General features: G+C 41.1%; 1 protein-coding gene across 1 annotated transcript; it reads left to right on the top strand.

Annotated features, from left to right (window-relative positions):
- Nucleotides 1-5,377: 5,377 nt before the first annotated feature.
- LOC132761913 (glycine N-acyltransferase-like protein 3) lies at nt 5,378-12,448 on the top strand. The gene is made up of 5 exons (XM_067463219.1): nt 5,378-5,470; nt 6,462-6,569; nt 8,634-8,760; nt 9,787-9,907; nt 12,037-12,448. The coding sequence occupies exons 1-5, from the start codon at nt 5,393-5,395 to the stop codon at nt 12,446-12,448; spliced, it is 846 nt and encodes a 281-aa protein (XP_067319320.1). The 5' UTR covers nt 5,378-5,392.
- The last annotated feature ends 5,086 nt before the right edge of the window (nt 12,449-17,534 follow it).

Below are 17,534 nucleotides of genomic sequence, written 5' to 3'. Positions count from 1 at the left end.
TGTCAGCCTTCCCTCCTTCCAAAGTCCATCAAAAGTTCATAAAAATTGGGGAATATAATAAGAGTTCATAGGGTCTGGCCAGAGAGATCCTAAAAGTTCTAACGTTCTTCAAAAGTTGATAAAAGCTGATAAAAAGTTCAAAAAAGTTCATGAAAGTTGAGGAAAGTTCATAGAAGTCCTTGGAAAGCTTGCAAGAGCACGGAGGTATTGGAGTCCATTCACTGAAGAAGGAAAACTACAAATCCAATTTCATAAAAGTCAGCAACAGCCTGCCGGGGTCCGGGAGTCCCAAGGGGTGACCACAGCAGGTTCCCTGGAATTGACGAGCCTCCGAACATGCACAAAATGGAGGTTTGTACATCACTGCAACATGAAGCCATGGCTTGAGGTCAGCAGGCTCCCATATGAGGCTTATTGAAACATAAATGATTTTCCCGGGGTGTAGGGGTCCAGAATCCAGAAAGCAAAATAGCAGTTAGTCTTAAAATTAGTCCAGGAAAAAGATGGCACCAGTTTGGAGTCAATCTGTTGACCCGTGGATAGGGGGGCCCAATGGGTTTCTGTATCCCCGGTTCAGAGGAACACAGTTTCAGCCTCCCCGGGATGCTGTAAGAGCATCCCGGGTGAGCCAGCAGTGATCTGCTGCTCGGGAAAGGAAAGGTTCATGTTAGAAAATGTTGGAGGCAGTAAGGGATACGATGTATCACTGTGGAGAGGTAAAAGTTGCAATCAAAGGATACTTTTATTGGGGGATTGTTACAATGTTAGGGTAAGGAAGAAAAGGAAGCAAGAAACGATCTTTAGTTGAAGCTGCTGCGGTAGCCACAGTCCCTTCAATGTTGGTCCAACCAGATGTTCTGGAACTGCGGAACTCCCTGCTGTGGTTCAAATCAGGCTGAAGGCAGGGGCCTGCATGTTTGTCGACCCCACCATCACATGGGAAGAAGTAGATTGCTTTACTCATGAGAGGCAAGAGACTGAAGTTAAACTATGGCAGCCACAATTTGCGGCTGTTGCATCAAGTTTAGCTGAGCATGAAGGAGAAGTAACATATTTCACTTGTTTTCCAGGAATAAGTGGTTGGCAAGGCAAGCCTTTTTAAAAGAAAGCTTTTCTTAAATTATAAAATGGCAACAAAACATCAACAGCATCACTTGCTTGTAAACCAGAACAACATCTAAAAATCCGTGTGACTATGTCTGAGTATAATGATTACATTAAAACTTTCATATTTAGGTTAGAATTTGAAGTCAAAATTCAGCTACCTACCAAGGAGTGGGCTAAGGATCAGGTGCCCAGCATGTCTCGCTACTTAGTCAACCAGATGAAGACATGCAAAATGGGTGAAGACAACAAGAACAGGGGTTCATTTACTTTCAAACCTGAAAGGATGTCTGATACAGATTCCCAACTCAAAATGAATTGGACATAACCATACAACACAGACATTTTATCCCCCTTGACCGTCATTCAAAGTCCCTATGGCCTCCCTTGATTGGACGGAGGTTGGCCCGGCTTCAACCCAGGTCCCCGTTGGCTAGGGAATCCTAATGACATCAGGGGTGGATGGTGAATCAGTGTGTTAAACAGTTCATATTGATCAAGTCTGATTTGTACAAAGGGTGGGACTCAGAACACAATATGGCTGTTATACAGATATGATGAGTTAAATAAAAACATACAGGTTTTCTCTATATGTTGCTGGAGTCTGGCAGCCTCTCATCTTTGAATTCTGTCAGTAGATTGAAGTCTCTGGCATTGAGGGAATCACTTCTCAATTGGTGGGCAGCTGGATTTTAGGGGCACACATTTCCTCTTCACTTCCCTTGGTCAGTTGGCCAGAAAAGGTTATTCTGTTCCCTCTTGTATGTAGTTCCTGACCAGGCTGCTGGAAAGGAAGTCTATTGCAAAACCTCAGGAAGGTGATGTTTCAAAATAGCAGAACTTGATATAATATAAAGATATATAAATTTTGGTTTTGAAACTTGTCTTAAGTTTATCTTTTTGGGGGGTGGGGTTTCTCAACAACACAATCAGATTGAAATTCTAGATTCCATTCAATTTTCTGGTTAAGAACAGCTCAGATTCTAAAATTGGTGGTTCACAAAATCATTATTTTTTGCATAGAAAATAATTATGTGTGTTCCGGTGTTTTGTTTTCAGCACCCTCCTCAGAAAACTGGAGAGATTTAATTATTAATCTGATTCCACTTATTGTGGGTAAATGCCATCTACATATTAACTTTCAAGAGTTCTCCTAGATCTTATTCAATCTAGTTTCAGACCTGGTTATGAAACAGAGACAGCTTTGGTTGCCTTGGTGGATGACCTACACATAGAACTGAACAGCGACCTACACTGAAAAGGAAACATACAATCTTCGAAATTCAGCAATCAAAATACAAGTATCATTTCAACAATTGCATCACCTTCCCATTCCCACCTGTGAACCACCATCATGACTTCTGACACCACACGATGTGGAACTAGTATCTAACAAAAATCTGTCCTTATCATTACACTAATAAATCTCTGTACGGCTACTTCAAAATCTATTTTTGTCTTATTTTTTAAAACCCAAAGTGAACTCTTCTTTGTTTCCTCCCCTTATGTCATTGGAGATCTTGGTTATTCGAATATACTTGACTAATTTTCTTCTCCAATCCTTAGTTCTCCCCCCCCCCCTCCTTCCAAGATTTTGCTATTGTGATTCTCACTGCCACAAAACTATATTTGGATATTTCTATAGCTTCTTTGCCAATTCTCTCTTGAAACAAACCCAATAAGCAAATTTCTGGGTTTTTCTTAATTTTCTTAATAATAATTTTAATAATCACAACACACGAAATAATCAAAACTTTTTTCCCCAAAGGCTTGTTTCTCCATTCTGCTAAGAATTAAAGGCGGATTGATTTCCAATATTTGATTTTTTTTTATCCAAAAATTCTCTGTAACAAGGATACAATGTAAAGTGCAAGCAATTACCTTTAAAGCTCTATACTTCTCAGGTCCAAGTTATTTGGCTGATCACATCTCCCTGTTTGAACCTGCCCAAGTTCTGAGATCCTCAGGTGAGGCCCTTCTCTCACTTCCATTAGTGGGGATGCAAGAGAACAGACCTTTTTGGTGGCTGCCCCTCAACTCTGAAAATCTCTGCCCAGGGAACTCTTTTTCCAGCGAGAGGCTAAAATATTTTTATTTAGGCAGGTTTTAAAAGAAGTAAGTTTTTAAGATCAAGTCTGGGAATGCTGTGGTTTTAGCCATGAATAGGTTTTTAATTATGGCCGAAAGCGAGGAGGATCTGAGGAGCCTTCTAATCAAGGTGAAAGAAGAAAGCGCAAAAGCCGGGTTGCAGCTAAACATAAAAAAAACCCCAAGATTATGGCAACAAGAATGATTGACAACTGGAAAATAGAGGGAGAAAATGTGGAGGCCGTGACAGACTTTGTATTTCTAGGCGCAAAGATTACTGCAGATGCAGACTGTGGCCAGGAAATCAGAAGACGCTTACTTCTTGGGAGGAGAGCAATGTCCAATCTCGATAGAATAGTAAAGAGTAGAGACATCACACTGGCAACAAAGATCCGCATACTCAAAGCCATGGTATTCCCTGTAGTCACCTACGGATGTGAGAGCTGGACCTTAGGGAAGGCTGAGCAAAGGAAGATCGATGCTTTTGAGCTGTGGTGCTGGAGGAAAGTGCTGAGAGTGCCTTGGACTGCGAGAAGATCCAACCAGTCCATCCTCCAGGAAATAAAGCCCGACTGCTCATTGGAGGGAAGGATACTAGAGACAAAGTTGAAGTACTTTGGCCACATCATGAGGAGACAGGAAAGCCTAGAGAAGACAATTATGCTGGGGAAAGTGGAAGGCAAAAGGAAGAGGGGCCGACCAAGGGCAAGATGGATGGATGGCATCCTTGAAGTGACTGGACTGACCTTGAAGGAGCTGGGGGTGGTGACGGCCGACAGGGAGCTTTGGCGTGGGCAGGTCCATGAGGTCACAAAGAGTCAGAGATGACTGAACGAATGAACAACAAAAGGTTTTTAATTGGTTTTAAGGTTTTAACTGTTTTTAATATGGTTAATGTTGAATTCTATTTCACTTTTTGCAAATTTTAGGTTATAAATTCTATTTTATTAGTTTTATTGTGAGCCACTTTGAGTCTCTATTTTAGAGAGAAAAAGCTGGAGACAAACAACAACAACAACAACAACACTTGTTATTGTGCATGCAGTGGTTCAAGATCTTAAGAAGCAAACACATCAATAGCTTGGAGAAAGAAACTAAGCCTTATTGTAGAAACTTCACTCTAAGATAGGAAAATTACTCAGGGCATTCCTCTAACCCAGATACATCTTGGAAGGTTGAGAGATGGCTCATGGGAAGAAGAAGAGGTGGATAAACATTCCAAAGGGTATCCGTTGAAACCACAGAGTGGTCCGGATAGGTAGATAGTGGCAGGCTTCCTTCTCCAAGCTCTATCATGACATCAGTGAGGATGGGAGAAAGAACTCTTGTCTGTTGGAATGTTTCAATTGAAACATTCACATTTGCCTCCAACAATCAAGAGTTCTTTCTCCCACCCTGGACATGTGACAGATATATAAATCCCATTTTCCTAGTTTCCAATAGACCTCACAATCTCTGAGAATGCCTGCCATAGATATAGGTAAAACATCAGGAGAGAATGCTTCCGGAACATGGCTATACAGCCTGAAAAACCTACAGCAACCCATATAATTGTAAGATTGCAAGCCTGAAACCAATTCAACATTCTGTTGATGGTTCATCCCTGCATTAGAAGTCAACAGAGAATGTGCAATCAAGAGGTTACATTCCTAAACCAATTTTCTGTGGCCTTGTAACCATTTAAATGGAAAGAACACCATGTTCCAGAAAAGCTTTGTGTGACCGAGCCTTTTGTCCATATGCCAAGGGACAATTCTGTTAATGGTCCATCCCTTCACGATTAAAAAGTCTGCCTTGCTAGAAGACAAACTCTCCTTAAGAAGGCCCAGCAAGGAGTGAAGAAGGTGTTATCCCAGAGTCCTGTGACTGGAGGTTGCTCTATCCTTCTCCCAGCAAGACTAGCCCTACCAGGTATGCATTGTTGTTGTCATCAAACTCCTCCAAAGGTATCAACCCTTTCCCTTCAAAGATGCTGTTATGCTATAGGACTCCTTTAGTCTTTACTCTTTCCCAGATTTAGAAGGAAGGTCTCACTAGAACAGTAGCAACTGAGAACTTATATATGGCACTGTCAGCCAAATTTGCTAAAAATATACTTTTGAGAAACAGAAACATTTTTGCCTGCCTCTCTCACAACTCTCTCTTCAGGCATTTCCCAGCCATACCATCTTTATTGTTGGCAGCCACCATTTAGCCAGCCATGCTGATCCTGACCTGTGCCACCAAGCTGCAGTTGCTAGAGCGTGTGCTGCAAAAAAGCCTGCCTCAGACACTTCCGGTAAGACTCATTCTCCCATTGCTTGGGGTTAATAGCCAGCTTTTCCTCACATTCAGCTAGTCATCTCTCCATAACCTCCCATCCTCCACACAATCAGAAGGAGAAAGTAGAAACTATTCTCCATCAGGCTAAGCACACACAAATAAATTGCAAATCGTGCCAGTTCTAGATTAATCTGAGAGCTGATCCTAGGATTCATTAGTCATCAAAGATAATATATATCACATAAGTCCATTTGTCAGTGAAATGCACAACACTGTTAAAAAAAGAAGTTAAAAGAGAGAAAACCAAAATTACAAAATGAGTAATAAAAACAGATAAGCAATAGTAGGGTTTCCCTCTCTCCACTTCTCACCAGATACCAACAATGATAAAGTAAAAGTGATAATAAAATATCTCTCTATGCATTGATCCCCCACTACACATACACAAACAAACCTCTTTATAGCAGCTCAGGCCTACTCCTATGTCATGTTTTCAATAACCAAGCAATTAGTAAAAGGAGGAATTTCAAAATGTCTTGTCCCTGGACTCTCTCTTGAACTCTCTGGGATTTGGTACCAAATGTATCTAGAGAAACAAGCAAGTGAATGGGAATCTGAAACAGTAACAAGAAGGAAACAAACCTCGTGAAGATGAGATTAGCTGAGAGCAGGTTAAGCAATGGTGTCCTGAAACTGGACTCTCTCTTGATCTCTCTGGGATTTCGTGCCAAATGTATCCAGAGAGACAAGCAAGTGAATGGGAATCTGAAACAGTAACAAGAAGGAAACAAGCCCTGTGAAGAAGAGATTAGTTGAGAGCAAGTCAAACAATTGTTTCCAGAAATCAGAACTTTGATACAGCCAATATTTCAAATGCAACATGTGTGGTATTCTGATATACTAAAAGGCCATTTCCTATGTTTCACATTAATATTCCCATGAAGTATTTCACAAAGCAATCCATCATTTGCTCCAGGACTTAGCCTAAATTCATCTTTTATTGGCAGGTTTGTGGGGCAGTGATGCACATCAACCGTGGAAACCCAGCGCAGCACGAAGTGGTGGTAGATTCATGGCCTAAGTTTAAAGCTGTCCTCACCCGGCCACGTTCGGAGGTAGGACCTGAAATGGAAGTGCTGATAGACCCAGTTCACAGTCCACTGAACAAAGTATAGGCTATTTAATGTATTGTCGAAGGCTTTCATGGCCGGAATCACTGGGTTGTTGTAGGTTTTTCCGGGCTATATGGCCATGTAGCCTGGAAAAACCTACAACAACCCTATAGGCTATTTAATTCGCACTGTACCATATCATCCAGCTGTCCCATTTTGTCATTCACATCCAGAACATGGCCATATAGAACGGAAAAACCTACAACAACCCTATAGGCTATTTAATTCGCACTGTACCATATCATCCAACTTTCCCATTTTGTAATTCCCATCCCAATTAATCTTCTGCCATCCCACTTTTTCAGATGATTTTGAAATATCTCAGCTCTCTTCTCCTCTCACATTCTCCCTTTGTCCTCAGCTCATTTCCACTGTTGTAAACTGAGTTCAAGTATAAAAAGGAATTTGTACACAACTCAGCAGAAAGGATAGGAGAGGAAGTGGTGTAATCTTGCCTTTCCCAGTATACTCAAGCAAAAGCAAGTGAATGCCTTTCCTAGTTTCAGAGTTTTCCCTCAATAGGAATGTCATGCACACTTTGTTGTTATTTGGCTTCTCATGTCCTAATTTTCTTTTCTTTAAGTATTTTTATTGAAAGAGACAAATAGAAATATGATACAGCAATGATAAAATAAACAAGCAAGGAGTGAAGTCATTATTTAAAAAACATCACATTCTAGCTACTAATACTATACTACAGCTAAGTACCTAAAATATAATAAAACACAAAAGTAAACTACATGTGCACACAGATAAACACAAAAACAAAAAAAGACTAATCAATGAACCTCTCAGTCAGTGATGGTTTTTTAAAATTTAATCTACTTTCTTTAAATGATATTATATAATCACACATCCCCCTTTAGCAACAGTCTACTAATTTGTAAATTCCACAATTGGCAAATGCTCCCATCATTATTTCAACATAATAAACAATCCTAATCTCTCTTTAAGATGGATAAATATTTCTACTTAGCCAGTCTAGTCAATTTGTTCATATCACCTAATTCACAGATCTTCATCAACCATTGCCATCATCATATTGTCGAAGGCTTTCATGGCCAGAATCACTGGGTTGTTGTAGATTTTTCAGGCTATATGGCCATGTTCTAGAAGCATTCTCTCCTGACATTTCACCTGCATCTATGGTAGGCTTCCTCAGATGTTATGAGGTTTCACAACCTCAGAACCTCTGAGGATGCCTGCCATAGATGCAGGTGAAATGTCAGGAGAGAATGCTTCTAGGCCATATAGCCCGGAAAACCTACAACAACCCATGGTCATGATCCTTCTTTTTCTCTTCTCAATGTAGTTGATTCTGCTTTTCTTTCCTTTTCCTCTAATGTGTGTCAATCTTGGTTCTGTATGCCCTCATCAATAAATTAAGTTGGTGAAAAAGCAAGTCATGATTCCATAGCATTACAAAATTAGCTACCACTTCTCAGTGCAGGTTTCTCTGACTAGCCACATAGGAATCCTCTTGGCAGATCTTATCAACTTCCTCCTGCTTCTTGGCAAGGGGTTGGACTGGATGGCCCACGAGGTCTCTTCCAACTCTATGATTCTATGATCTTCAGTGAAATCTTTTTATAAAACATCCACTCATTGGTAAGGGCTTCAGTAATGTTTCCCAAATGACTCCCATCTACTATTCCAATGGTTCTTGTGACTTCATTATTCTCTTCCTCTCCTTGAAATCTAGGAGTGCCAATATTTCCAATACTTCCTCTGTTTTTATTTTGCCATTTATGTTCCAGGCTTCACCATTTAATCTGGAGGCTGCACTGTCCTAATCTCAACACTGAGCAGATCAAAGTTTAGGTCTTCTCCCCTTAAGCCATATATCATTTCTGTGCACAATGTAATTTGCCTGTATTTGTTCACTACCTCTTGCTTTTGGGTATTAAACAGAACAAGTGGTATCCCTACACCCATGTCCTCTGCCTGCGAGCCTTCTTCCCCTCCATTGCTGCATTTCACAGTCCTGCTCTGTGCCATATCCTGCAGGTAGTGAAAGACAATGGGGATTGCTATGCTAATTTGCATGCTGCCTTTTACTGGGATATAGATGCCTGTCAATCCCTGCTGGAAAACACAGAAGCTATTGACTGGCGCAGAGCTTTTCAGTTGCAAGGTAGGTCCTCATTGTTGCTCCAGGCATTCAAATAATTCCTGCCCTATAGTAAACCTATTGCAAATCTGTCACAGTGTTTTTTGACAAGATTTCTTCAGAAGAGGTTTCCTCTGACTTGTCCTAGGTCATGCAGTGGATTACATGGGATTCGAACTGTGATACTCAGAGCCATAGTCCCAATGCTCACAGCATTACATCACAATGGTCCGCTGGGTCCTCCAAGCAATGAAATTCATTCTTAAGGGGAAGTTTATTTTTTAATCTATTTTCTTAATACAGAAATGTTGGACCACTCTGACAAATGCTATGTCAGACTACATAGAGAAATCCACAAGCACATGGACAATTTCAGCAGAAAGGAAGAAACCATGAAAATAAACAAAATTTGGCTACCAGTACTAAAAACACTAGAGTCAAGGCAGTGATTAATGAACATCATCGAGACACAGGAGGTCTCTAGGCAGTAAGCAACCAAGGGCTATGAGAACAGAACCACCAAGAACAGTGGTTCTCAACCTGTTGGTCCCCAGATGTTTTGGCCTACAACTCCCAGAAATCCCAGTCATTTTATCAGCTGATAGAATTTCTGGGAGTTGGAGGCCAAAACATCTGGAGACACACCGGTTGAGAACCACTGTCCTAGACAATTCAAAGGGAACAAAGACCAGGCTATATCCATGCAGATGCCCTACTCACATGCAAATGCTTGGCTCCCATTCAACACATAAATGTCTAGCTTGCTAATTGCACCCTTTACACTTGTTTAGTAGCCAATGGTTCTTTCCTCTCATTCTGGACATTCCACAGGTATATAACTCCACTTGCCTTACTATCATCAGATCCTCTGAAGATGCCAGTCACAGATGCAGGTGAAACATTAGGAGAAAATGCTGCTAGAACACGGCCATACAGCTTGGAAACCACACAACATTCCAGTGATTCTGGCCTTTTACAATACAATCTCTCTTGTATTGTAAATACAATTTCTCTTTAATTGTTCTCGCTTAATACTTTTGCTCCATGCAGGCCTTCAAGATGGGTTGTACAATGTTTCTAAAAGTATTGCAGAGGCTAGACGTATCGAATGGAAGCCCTATTTCTATCAAGCAGTTCTGCATCCAGACCCTTCCACCTGCTGTCCAAGCCAGTTAGTGAACATAATTCCTCCCTGGGGTACCTTCTTGGTGAAAATCTGTTGTCTAAGCAGGGACACCTATGATTTGCATATTACTTGGGAACAGAGGTTGAATAAGGAGCCTCTGCCAACTATATGGCCAAATCCGATATGGAATACGCATGGACCCCAGGCACAGGGGAACAATTACCAATGGCCTCATACAGAGAGGAAGCTGCATCAATACTGGCTGTGCTGCTCTGTTGCAAGCAGTGGCATCACTAGGCTTGGTGTCAAACAGTGCAATAAATCATATTGACACCCCATGGACTTTCTTCTGTATGAGACCATGCAGAATCTGAATAATTTTTTGTATTAGTTTTTTCTCGTAAATCATAATAACTATGAGTTATATCATTGACAATAGTATTGAATTATGTTGGAAACCACTTTGAGTCACCTCAGGGGTGAGAAAAGTGGTAAATAAATGCAGTAAATAAGTAAAAATAAGTAGTAATTAACACGATACAAGTAACGACATCATTCTATTGAATTTCCTTAATCCACTGATACATTATTAATTAATTAATTCTCTTCTATTTAATTATCCTTACATGTTTTTCAATGTTCTGTATTTCTTATTGATTATGAAAAAAGATAATTGCACCTTCAGATGAATTCTCTTATGTTACACCAAACAAAACAACTCCCAGTCTACCTATATTATTTCCTCTCACAAATCGTGAGGCAATTCCTGTGAAGGAAGAAAACGGATGATAGTATTGGATGAATGGGGTGAGATTCCCACTCAGTTTCTCCTCACTTATGGAGAGGTGGTAGATTAAAATGCGGAATGTTCTTCCAGAGAACGGATGAAGAGAAACAGTCTCAGGGCGGATCTAGACAGCCGCTTTATTTCGGAAACTTCCACAATAAAAAGGGGGATTTCCAGACATCCTAGACAAACCTGAATTAATTCACTACAAACCAGGAAAACCCTGATTTGTGGTTAATTAATTTGATAGTGGGTTTATTCCGTGCCTTCTTGGAAGGTGCAGGATAAACTCACTACTGCTGGTATCTGGATTGCAGAGTATTGCAGTCCAGACAGTATTCCCACAGTTTTCCAAGCTAAATTAGCCCGGAAAACTGTGGTAATACCCCCCCCCCCCCAATAAGCCCCCTAAACACAGTAAAAACAGAAAAGAACTCACCGGGCTCCATAAGGTGGCTGCCGGAGTTCTCCTTGCATGTACAAATGATGTGGCAGGAGAAAGGGGGGGGGGATGGCTCCTGCCCCCCCCCCTTCCTTCTGGTGCATCATTTGTATGTGCCAGGAGAATTCCAGCAGCTGTCTTGTGGAGCCCAGGTCAGTTCTTTTCTTCTTCTTTTTTTTTTTACTGTGTTTAGGGGGACTTCTGGGGAGGGGGTTAAGTGTTCCAGTGTTCTATTGGGAAGTCCCAGTAGAATATCTGGACACCCACCCCAGAAAGTGCGCACTTTCTGAGGTGAGTGTAGCTGGGCAGCCAGGAGCATCCATGTTTTTCAAACATGGATGCTCCTGCGATAATGGCCTGTCTGGAAAGAACCTCAGTCCTTCTGCCCTCTGCACCTTTTTTCCTATCAGTTTATGCTGATGTCAACAGCAAGTCAGACTTGTTGAGTTCTGGAATAAATTGCTTGGAGCCTTCCCAGGGTGTGTGAGGGGCTCCTGGATGCTCCGGACCCAGTTTCCTCCTCACCTTTATGGAGCTGCACTGAGAATGGGAATGCTCCTTTGTCTCTGCCTCCCCCCCCCCCCTATCTTTGAAGAAGAGAAATGTTTTGAGAAACTGCTTTTTGGACTGATCAAATGGCAAGACAAAGTGTGTTTGACGCTCCACTATGGCACTTGAATCAAGTACTTTATTTCCTTTCTTTCTTTTTTTGGTCTCTGAATGATATAATTTGATGTAGTGAGCAAAAAGAACAAATAGTGATCTGCTCCCATCATAAGCAATCCTCCTCTGATTTCCAATAAATGCTGAAGGTCACTGGAACTTGAATTTGTTGTTTTACCATCCCTTTTGAAATGAGAAAAAGACATATTCATCCCAATTGCCAATTTTCACATCTTTTGGGTTAATCAACAATCATTGTTGCTACCTGACCTTGTATTTCAGGTTCAAGAGTGACCTATTTCATTTCGGCACCCTCAACTCCTCTCATGCAGTTCTGATCAATGAAACCTGGAGCATCGGGGGCAATGATCGAAGCTTGCGCTACCTGAATGGCCTAATCTGCAAATTCCCTAGTGCTTGCCTCTTAGACAAGGAAGGCCAGCTGGCTTCCTGGACACTTAGTGATCCGCTTGCATGCCTGACTCATTCTTACACCCTTCCCCAGTATCGAGGACACCGTTGTAACGCAGTTGTGGGGTTGGAAGCTGCCAGGAAAATGTATGCCAAGGGGTTTCCTGCCTATGGTGGAGTTCTACCTGACAACAAAGCTGCCAAGCAAGGACTAATGAAATATCAAGGTTTTCATACCTTACCATTTACAAAGTATACCCTTTTCTTCACACCAGGATGCTAAATTCCCCCAAATTGGAAGAAATAATGTTTTTCAGCCATCTGTATATGTATTAATTATATTACAAAAAAGTAGTATAACAATATTTATAGCAGTTCCTTTTCTGTATCACCTCAAGAACCAGAAATAGAAGCATTTCCTTTGCCTTCTTTTCCAGTAGTGTTGCGACCAACAAGGCCAACCATTTACTGTCAGGGCCCAAGCATTTGTCGAGTCTTATACAAATATCTCCCTTGTGTGGCTTTGCCTTATCATGATGGAAGCTGAAGTGGTCTTAAACAGCATTTTGGTGGGTTTGATGGTCAAAGAAAAGGCACGGGACATTGCATGTGAACTTTTGAAGCTTCACTGGCTTACTTTTCAGGTAAAAGATGTTTTGAAAATCTTCCAATAAAAGAAAAGTGATGGTAATCTAGTCATAGGTCAACAGAAACAACATATGATACACCTGTAACTTGTGCATTTTGTCTGGAAGCATCTCAATGCAGGGACAGACAACTCCCCTTTTTTGGCTAAACGAGGTCAGAGTCAATGGACATCCTGGATCTCAAGAGAAGATATTTTACTGCTGCTGATGTACTTCGACTGTTCTTGGATATCAGCACTGATAGCATTTGATGGCTATGTTTCCTAGACAGGCATGTAGCTGGGGGGGGGGGGGGCTCGGGGGGCTTCACCCCCCCCCCCCCCCGAAATTCTCATGGTGGTTCGTGAAAAGGCCTTACTGGTGCATTACTTAAACTGTTATGTTTATTCATATCATGATCTGATCACCATACTCAATATATCCCATATGCATGGGGGTATTGGGGTAATGATACAAAAGGTTTGCTAGGGTAGACCCTCTTTCACTCAGACTAACCCCCCCCCCCGAAACTCAGCCCCCTCGAAACCCGCCCTGAAAAAAATCAGCCCCCCCCCCCCCCCGAAACAAAATCCTGGCTACGGGCCTGTTCCTAGATATTACTTCTACTTCAACTAGAAACAGAACAATTCTGATTATGTTGGGGCAACTATTCCCCACCTTGTTGTTGTCCACTTTTGGGGTGTTGAACTACATGGACCTTTTGTCCAGGCCAATCTTATTTATTTATTTATTTATTTACAGTTCTTATATTCCGCCCTTCTCACCCCGCAGGGGACTCAGGGCGGATTACAGTAAACACATATATGGCAAACATTCAATGCCAGTTTGACAGACAACAAATACAGACAACAAATACACCAAGGCTATTTAACTTTTTTCTGGCCGCCAGGGGAGCTGCTGCTTTTCATCGTCCATCAACGACACCGATGAAGTTCTTCCGCATTCCACATTCCCCGGAGTCTTCTTTCTTTATGGCCTCATAAATTAGTTAAATTCAGCCTCCCACACTTTAAGGTGGTACCTTATTTTCCTACTTGACAGATGCAACTGTCTTTCGGGTTGCAAAGGTCGACAATGGGCTACACAATGGCTGGACACCCACTCCAGCCCGGGCTGGCCTCGAACTCATGACCTTTTGGTCAGAGTGATCTTAATACAGCTGACACTCAGCCAGCTGAGCCACAATCCCGGTGCAATCTTTGTTCTATTTCTCTTGTTTTCCTCTCCATCAGTTCTTTCCCAGCTCTCTCTACAATAAAACTAGTTTAGATTAGAACCATGAGCAAATGTTCTAATTTAGAATGGGGTTACTATTATAATTGATTTAGTTAGCTACTCCAAGCCAATTGGTGTCTTTGCTACCTTATCAGGATCTCTAACAATTTCACACATTCTGTTAGCTATGTCTATACCATCACTATGGATTAGAAAGTCATAGAGAGAAAGAGATTTATTCCCTGCATTAAGTTGGGATCTAATCACTTTGGCTGATGGTCAAAATAATGTGATGTTTAGGAGACTGACTGGCCTTCTCCATTTGGCTACAGAAAGATTTAGACCACCCTTTGGGTGGTTCCAGGCAGACCTATATCCCTGGATTATTTGCATTTTGAAAATGCAGATGTCCCTGGAGGGCTGTCTACACCCACCCCAAAAAGCGTGCAATGTCTGGGGTGGGTATCCAGGTGTTCTGGGGACCCCCCCTCCCCCAAACCCCCAACCCCCTTTTAAAAGTAAAGAAAACTTACCCGACCTCCAGTACACTGTTGCAGCCACTCCCCCGGCGCATAGAAATGACACGGCAAGAGAACGGAGGGGGGGGGGGGAGTGTACAAAGGGTCTAGTCTGGTTTGTACAAAGGATGAGACTCAGAACATAATATCACCATTATGCATATTTATTTATTTACTATATTTATATCCTGCTATTCTCACCCCAAAGAGGATTCAGTGGTTTACATAATTTGGCACAATTTGATGCCGCAATTCAATAATATATAAATATACAATGAAAAATATACAGATTTTATCTGTATGTTGTTGGATATATGGGTAAAAGTTTTTCATTACAAAGAAGAATACATGCCTATTTTTTTATTTCTTGTTGAATATGCATTAAAAAGGTTAATAAACAAGATTATAAATTTCTGTTCATATCGCTGTACTTTTGAAGAAAAGCCACTTTTTCTTTCTTTTTGTGTAAAATTTTATTGTGATATATTAAAAAAGAAACATGTAATTTTTGAAATTCAACGATCAAAATACAAGTATTATTTCCCCAATCCCACCACCTCCCTATTCCCACCCGTAAACCACCACCCTTGACTGCTGACACCACACCAAATGGAACTAGTATCTAATAAAAGTCTGTCCTTATCATTGCACTAATAAATCCTCCGTACAGCTATTTCAAAATTTACCCTGCCCTATCTCCCCAAGGGGACTCAGAGTGGCTCACAACACAAAAGGCAAACACTCAATGCCATAAAAAATACAATAAATTAAACAAATTCAAATAGACAGTACAACACATTCAGCAATCATATGAATCATATCAGAAGCAATAAAAACAAGTTAAAACAATATCTATAAAATGAGGGCTCTAAAAGGGCTGTAAATATAAGCAAAGGTTGTCTGCTTTGGTCTGACCCATAAGAATTCTAGCAGGGATGCTCATCAAACATTTTTGCTTGAAATCACATAAACACATAAAATTCATCAGCATTCATAAACATTAAAACAACACCAAATAACATACAACAACACTTACAGAAATCAACATGAACTCAATTAAATAAAAACTCAAATAAAAACACAACAATAGTTACTACATAGTTAAAATAAGCAAGTTAAAATGTCAACATTCAAGTGCCAGAGTGGAACATCAGTCTATTTTGGTCGTCTGATTTAGCTGGTGCCTTAACCATTGTCAAAGGCCTGTTTGAAAAGCCAAGTTTTCAACTCCACCTGAAAGCACTGAAGTGTGCAGGCATGACTGATCTCCCTGGGGAGGGCATTCCAAAGCTGGGAGCTACCACCAAGAAGACCCTCTCCCTTGTCCCACCAACTGTGCGTGGAGTGGAGGTGGGACCAAGAAGAGAGCTTCCCCTGGCAGATCTTAGTGCCCGTGCCGGTTCATAGACAAAACTCTGCCCAGAGAACTCTCCTTCCAGCAAAAGGCTAAAATCCTTTTATTTAGGCAGGTTTTAAAAGAAGTCAGTGGATGCCTGGTTTTAGTTATGAATAGGTTTTTAATTGGTTTTAAAGTTTTAACTGTTTTTAATAGGGTTAATCTTTAATTCTATTTCACTTTTTGCATATTTTTAGGTTTCAAAGTGTATTGTATTAGTTTTATTGTGAGCCACTTGCAGTCTCTATTTTAGAGAAAAAAACTGGAGGCAAACAACACTTGTTAGAGTGCATGCAGTGGTTCAAGATCTTGATTTAAGAAGCAAACATATCAATAGCTTGGAGAAAGGAACTAAGCCTTATTGTAGGAACTTCATCCTATGATAAGAAAGTTACTCAGGATCTAACCCAGATGTATCTTGGAAGGTTGAGAGGTGGCTCATGGGAAGAAGGAGAAGTGGATAAACACTCCTAAGGGTATCAGTTGATATCACAGAACGGTCTGGATAGGTAGATAGAGGCAGGCTTCCTTCTCCAAGCTCTATTGTGACATCAGTGAGGGTGAACAAGGAAAGGAACAGCTTCCAGCAACAGTAAAGAGGCTTTATCTTTGTTTTGTGGAGAAACCGGGCAGAGAGGGTAAAGAGGCGTTGCCTATGCCAACTATGCTGAACGGGATGCATGGCTTGTCCCCTGCCAATGTCCCCCGCATTATGTGACTGTGTAGAAACACCATAATTTCAGTAGAGCACAGATCTTGACTGCTGCCATTCATTCAATCAAAGAAATATTGTTCCTATTTGATTAATCTCATAGTTTGATTATAATTACAGCACAGATGTCACTGTCTTGCCAACATAAATGAGCAGAGCAGGACTGTGGGATGTTCTGTACCTGTGCCTGGGGCCCAGAAATGTATACTGCCTTGACCTTAAAGGCAAATGATGTTTGTATGGAGTGGTAAAACATATAACTATAAGATTACAAGCCTGAAGCCAAGGCAACATTTTGTTGATGGTTCATCCATGAATTTAAACTCAAGAGAATGTGCAACCAAGAGGTTACATTCCTAAACCAATTTAGGAATGGTTTAGGAATGTAAACCATTCCTTGTAACCATTGAATGGGAAGAACTTCATTTTGGCCATATGCCATGGGACCATTCTGTTAATGGTTCATCCCTTCAAGATTAAAAGTCTGCCTTGCTAAAAGACAAAACTGTCCTTAAAAAGACCCAGCAAGGGGAGAACAAGGTGTTATCCCCGAGCCCTGTGACTGGAGGTTGCTCTATCCTTCTCCCAGCAAGACTAGCCCTACCAGGTATGCATTGTTGTTATCATCAAACTCCTCTAAAGGAATCAACCCTTTCCCTTCAAAGATGTTGTTATGCTATAGGACTCCTTTAGTCTTTACTCTTTCCCAGATTTAGAAGGAAGGTCTCACCAGAACAGTAGCAGTTGAAAACTTATATATGGCACTGTCAGCCAAATATGCTAAAAATATACTTCTGAGAAACAGAAAGATTTTTGCCTGCCTCTCTCACAACTCTCTCTTCAGGCATTTCCCAGCCATACCATCTTTATTGTTGGCAGCC

The sequence above is a fragment of the Anolis sagrei genome, chromosome 1 (genome assembly GCF_037176765.1).
Source record: "Anolis sagrei isolate rAnoSag1 chromosome 1, rAnoSag1.mat, whole genome shotgun sequence".
In the NCBI taxonomy this organism is placed as follows: Eukaryota; Metazoa; Chordata; class Lepidosauria; order Squamata; family Dactyloidae; genus Anolis; species Anolis sagrei.
The sequence above is the reverse complement of the archived record's forward strand: the minus strand, read 5'-3'. Positions and strand labels throughout refer to the sequence as shown.

Excerpts from the sequence above, each read along its gene's own strand:
- LOC132761913 (XM_067463219.1), top strand. The coding sequence starts at position 5,393 with ATGCTGATCCTGACCTGTGCCACCAAGCTGCAGTTGCTAGAGCGTGTG. Across the intron at positions 8,761-9,786 it reads CAGAGCTTTTCAGTTGCAAG|GCCTTCAAGATGGGTTGTAC; the intron begins GTAGGTCCTCAT and ends TGCTCCATGCAG. Across the intron at positions 9,908-12,036 it reads TCCACCTGCTGTCCAAGCCA|GTTCAAGAGTGACCTATTTC; the intron begins GTTAGTGAACAT and ends CTTGTATTTCAG.